At 33.4% G+C, this 5849-nt stretch overlaps 1 protein-coding gene across 1 annotated transcript; it reads left to right on the top strand.

Annotated features, from left to right (window-relative positions):
• The first annotated feature begins 1062 nt into the window (after positions 1–1062).
• On the top strand, positions 1063–1794 carry LOC123202545 (ethylene-responsive transcription factor ERF022-like). Its single transcript, XM_044618473.1, has one exon. It carries the CDS (start codon positions 1082–1084, stop codon positions 1667–1669), a length of 588 nt encoding a protein of 195 aa, XP_044474408.1. The 5' UTR covers positions 1063–1081; the 3' UTR covers positions 1670–1794.
• Positions 1795–5849: the final 4055 nt, after the last annotated feature.

The following is a 5849-nucleotide window of genomic DNA, read 5'->3' as shown; positions in this document are numbered from 1 at the left end:
AACACTTATAAATTAAGGTTTAGTGTTAATGTATAAATCTTTCTCAAAAAGGACTTATTTTAATACTAGGTTGGACTCTAATAATTATTATAAATGTGATTTTTTGTCTATAATTAATATATAAAATTTAGAGTTTTATGTAAGATAAATTATATTACTAATAACTAAAAAAGTATGAGAAGATTTGGGCAAGTTTGTTACATGTAGTTAGTATAAAAAAAAAATATAGAAAGAGTTACAACACTAACATATTTAGGTGATTTGATTCGATGATTAGAAGTTTGTATCCACAATATTCTCACTAATTTTTATGTAGTACAAAAATGATATAATAATTTTTCATATTCTATTTATATATTTTCTCTTTTTGTCCGGTCATCTTTTTCTCTATCTCTCCCTCTTTCATTTATATACCTTTTTTGAGGGAAGAAACTCCCTTGAATCTTCCTTTTTATTTGAAACTTGATTCATAATTTTGAATTTAAATGGATGGAGGTATGTTTATAGTGAAAATATTACATTTCTGCAAAAGTTAACTTCTCCACCGGATGACTGATATAAAAATAATATAGTGAGGTTTAGTAGAGAACATTTTTTGATAACCACCATAAAATTTTCTATAAATTTGAAATTGCTTAGTCATTGGCAATAGTCTTGAAAAGTTTCGAGCTAATTAGTGATTGTTTGTTGTCCGCTATATATAAATTTACTTAGAAGGTTGATCTTGTACTGCGATTTTTTTCTGTATAACATCTCCTTCCTCTCTTTTTTTTTTTTTTTAATTTTTGTTACAACTAATCTTAAGTATGCATAATTCCAACAATTATACTTGCGAATAAATTTAAAATCCTATTCCCATTTTGTGATTTATTGTAAATATTCTCTATCAACCAGACCCGTGACCGCTTTCGACACTTGATTGTGAGGGGAAAATAATATATTTATAAAACGTCAAGGTTTTTAAAAAAATTTGGCCTACCAACCAGTGACCAACAAACCATTCATCTTCTTCTCTATAAATGCACCTTGAAAACTCAGTCTTCATTCCGCATAATCTCACCCCAATTTCTCTAACACCTACATGGAAGATCTCCATCAAACACTAGCCCTTCACAAAGATCATCCGGAGCCAACTTACCGTGGCGTTCGCCGCCGAAAATGGGGCAAATGGGTATCCGAAATTCGGCAGCCGGGAACCAAAACAAGAATTTGGCTCGGCAGCTATGAGACCCCAGAAATGGCAGCTGCAGCTTACGATGTTGCAGCATTCCATTTAAGAGGACGCGCGGCACACCTCAACTTTCCAGAGCTGGCTGAGAGCCTCCCTCGACCGGCGAGTTCCACCTCTGAAGACGTTCAAATAGCGGCTCAACAGGCAGCTCTGAGATTCAGAAGGTCGGGGAATGGCGGCGCCGAAAGTGTTAGCAAAGTTGGAAGTAATTTAGGTCCAGTTAGAGTTGGATTGTCAGCGAGTCAGATACAAGCCATTAATGAGTCGCCATTGGATTCGCCAAAGATGTGGATGGAGTTGGAAGCAGGGCCGTTTTTGATAGGTGAGCAAATGGACGGCGGGTTCTTTGAAAATTTTCAAAGTTTTAGTGGCGAATGGAAAGAAGATGAAGATATGCAGCTTGCTGAGTCTATATGGGATTATTCATTCATTCATTAGTCATTCATAAATCGTAACATCAGGTGAAAATATATTAATTATTTTAATTGCTCTCTAATTTCAATTATTCATCCAAAAGGAGGGAAATGAATAAAAATATATGAGCTAATTTCTGTGATTACAAATGAAATGAGGAGTTTCTTTTTTCTAACTCATTCATTGCGTAAAAGATGTGCTATGTACCATTGCTATTCAGAGCACTGCAAGAAAATGTGCACCTGTTTCTTTGTAATCTTAATTTTGACTCTTCTTTTTCAGGTTTTTCAACTTTGTTAAAGCTTATTATAATTAATATAATATTAAATTACTATAATTAATATAATATGAACTTACGTGTATGTCAATGCTCTAAGTTTTACGCTACATCCCTCATCTTTCTTATTAACCTTGTTTGATATACATCAATAACATTAATATTATATACATATAACTTTAAAAACTTATTTAGATATTTAGATTATATATCATTATACGATTATTTAATTATATAATAATATATCATTTAAATATTTAATTAAGTAATCAAAATTTGGTATAAATAATTTTATTGTATTTATAAATAATTATCTTTTGCTAATCTTAATATAAGACTACTCGAAATTAAAAAAAAAGACATCAACACTTAAAATAATTTTTGTTGGGTGATGGAGTAACATTTTAAGCTATAGTATTAGGTAATATTTTCAAACTCAATTAAAGGAGAAAGTTCAAACATTTTTTTCTATTGATATAATATTGTAAATTCTACGGGACCATGTCAAGGCAAGTGGGTGTTTAAACCCAATAAATAATTTAGCACATGCGTGTAAATTGCTAGAAGGAAGTTTCTTTTAAAGAAGAAAAAATATGAAATAGGGCTGGACAAAACTATACCTAGAGCTGACCATGCAGATCTCTGTTTATTTGAGAATTAGGTAATATTAAGAATACCAAAAAAAACACAAGTCTTCTTAGTTGTTATTATATTCAATTAATATTTCATTTTTCTATGATTACCCACTAATCATAGCTGAAAAGATTTGCAATTAGACTTTTGGAAAGAGGAAAATTTGGTAAATTTAAGTTGGTGTATGCATTCTCATATTATCTTTCATTTTTATGCTTTTATTTATATTTTTCGCCTATAATGTGTATATTATGCTTGTTAACAAAACAATAAAATATAAATTATATCATGGATACATATAAAATTTGAAGCACTTTCATTTTATAAAAAATTAAAAACTATAATCTATATATAAGATGATTTTATTTTTCAAACATTAGTTATCGGAAATGATAATATATGTATTTTGAAATTTTGAGAACAGAAAATCATCATCGTATTCTTATTTTTTTAATAAGAAAAGAAAAAATGTAACCTATGGATCTTTCACCTACCATTGTGAAAATTCTATTTACCCAACATTAACATTTTAGATTATATGTAGGATGGAGGTGATGTTAAATAATAATGGATGTACCATTATTAATTGTTTGTGTCAAAAAAAAGAAAAAACCTTTGTAACATCCCCAAAGATATTGCATCGACCTGTTACTGGAACATTGCTTAGACTGGTTGGTAGTTTCGTTCAATAAGGCTTCAGTTACTCTGTTGGTTGAAGAGTATATTGGAAGATCACATATAATGTTTATCAGCTTTACTAGTGGCATTTATTTAGGAAGTAGTTGCTTAAAATAAGGGATGTTAAATTTTTGTTCTATATAATGGTCTTCTGCATCCATGTAAAAATCATTCAGAAATAATACAACTTTGTTCAGTTTTTATCATTGTCTGCAAATTTGTCTTTACTTCCACTTACATGGTATCAGAGCTTGGTTGCTGAAGAGAGAGGAGACAATAATTTTTTTTTAGGTGTTCTTACAGTGCAAAACTGTAGTTTCACAATGTAGACATCTAGTGCAATTGTTCCTGAAGTTTTTACAGAAAAGAACTATGCTAACTGGAAAGTGTGGATGAAGAGCTATTTGAGAAGACAAGGGTTATGGGACATTGTTGATGGATCTAAAGCTACGCCCACAGGAAATCAGGCAGGATCGAATGCATGGAAAAAGAACAACGGCAAGGCGTTGCATGCAATTCAAATATCTTGTGGGTCTGACATGCTCTCCTATGTGAGAGAGCTAGATTATGCGAAAGAAGCCTGGGATAGTCTGGCCACTATACAAGAGCAAGCAAGCGAAGCTAGGAAGGCGTTCTTGGAGGCTGAATCGCGAGCCTGCAAACAAGGCAATGATTCTATTGCTGTATTTTCTCGCAAGGTTAAAGATCTGTGTGATCAGTTAGAGGGAATAGGTATTAAGATGGAAAATGACGCTCGAGTTGCCATCATATCAGAAAACTTAAGAACTGAATTTGATGCAATGAGAGTTTTAGTTCAGAAAGAGAAACCACCAATGAACGAGGCAATTAGTCTTTTCCTACAAGAAGAAGCTTTACTTGAAAGACGCAAGTTGGAGAGCAAAACCACAAGTTATGAAACTTCTAATGAAGCTTTATTTAGCAATGCTAGTGGAAGATTTCGAGGAAAAAGATTTGTTCAAAAATCAACTAGGCCGCAACAGAATCATCGACAATTTCAAACAAATTCCAATGATAAGTCATCACCAACCAATAATGATCAAAGAAATTTCAGCTGATGAATACGTCAACCTTGATCTTCAAGCAATCGTTCAAGAAACTTCAACTGCTACAATTGCGGCAACAAAGGTCATTTTGCGAGGAACTATAGTGTAATAGAAGATAATACAGATCAATTAACGGAGAACTCTGATGACAACAAGAATGAAGAAGCTTTATGTGTTATTGAAAAATTAGATCTTTCAAAAGATCAATGGTATATTGATTCAGCATGCTCAAATCACATGACTCCAAGAGCTGATCTCTTTGTTACCAAAGAACCATGGACAAATACTCTTGGAGTCATAACAGGTGACAACACAACTCTTGCAATCGAAGCACGAGGCCATGTCGAACTGCCAAAGCCAAATGGAGATATGAGAGGGTTATTTAATGTCCTTCATGTTCTTAAACTCTGCAAGAATCTCATGTCAGTAGGGCAACTCATAGACCAGGGCTATAATGTACATTTCAGTAGCATAGGGTGTGAAATTTTGGAACAAGAAACTAGTAATTTGATAGCTCGAGGAAAAAAAGGTAGGAAGGCTATTTGCTCTAACAATGGAAGAGTCATCAACATCAAAGAAGAATTTTTCTCTTGCTCATCTTTGGCATAAGAGGTTGGGACATTGCAATCTTCAACGTGTCATAGTTATGTCAAAGAAGCAGTTAATTACTAGAATTCCCTTAATTCAACACTGCAAGAAATATACTTGTGAAGCATGTGCATTCGTCAAGGCAGCAAGGCAGCCCTTTCCTATCTCTAAGGTTTCAGCACACTATCCTCTTCAAGTTATTCACAGTGATGTCTGGGGACCAAGCCCAATTGAGTCCCATAGTCGGAAAAAGTGCTTTGTTTCATTCATTGACGAATATTCACGCTATACATGGCTATACTTTCTTCATCATAAATCCGAGGTATTCGAACACTTCAAAAATTTTAAGGTTCTTATTGAGAATCAACTTAATAGGAAGATAAAGCGCCTTCAGACAGATAATGGTGGAGAATTCGCATCGCATGAGTTTTGTGATTTTCTCAAAGAGCATGGCATAAAGAGACAACTAACATGTGTTAGAACTCCTCAGCAAAATGGCATAGCTGAAAGGAAAAATCATCATATAGTTGAATCTGCTAGAGCAATGCTTAATGAGAAACAATTACTGAAGATATATTGGGCTGAAGCTATGAATACTGCAGTGTATTTGATCAATCGAATGTCGCTGCGAGCTGAAATGAAAGTTCCTTATCAGCTTCCATTTCAAAGGACACCAGACCTCACACATCTACGTATATTTGGTTGTATTTCTTATGTGAAAAACACTGATGAAGGAAGAGACAAACTTGACAAGAAAGCAGTAAAATGCATTTTTGTTGGCTACTCGTTGGAAAGAAAAGCATATCAATGCTTTGATCCCATCAACAAACGTATATACGAAAGTAGGGATGTCAAGTTTGATGAGGAGTCACAATGGTACCAGTCATCTCAAGAAAATCAAGAAATTGCATTACCTTTCATGCCGCATCATAAGGAAGAAGAATCTGAACTAGACTCAGAAAAT

This window comes from Mangifera indica, chromosome 19, assembly GCF_011075055.1.
Source record: "Mangifera indica cultivar Alphonso chromosome 19, CATAS_Mindica_2.1, whole genome shotgun sequence".
NCBI lineage: Eukaryota > Viridiplantae > Streptophyta > Magnoliopsida > Sapindales > Anacardiaceae > Mangifera > Mangifera indica.
This window is presented reverse-complemented; position numbering and strand designations above follow the sequence as displayed.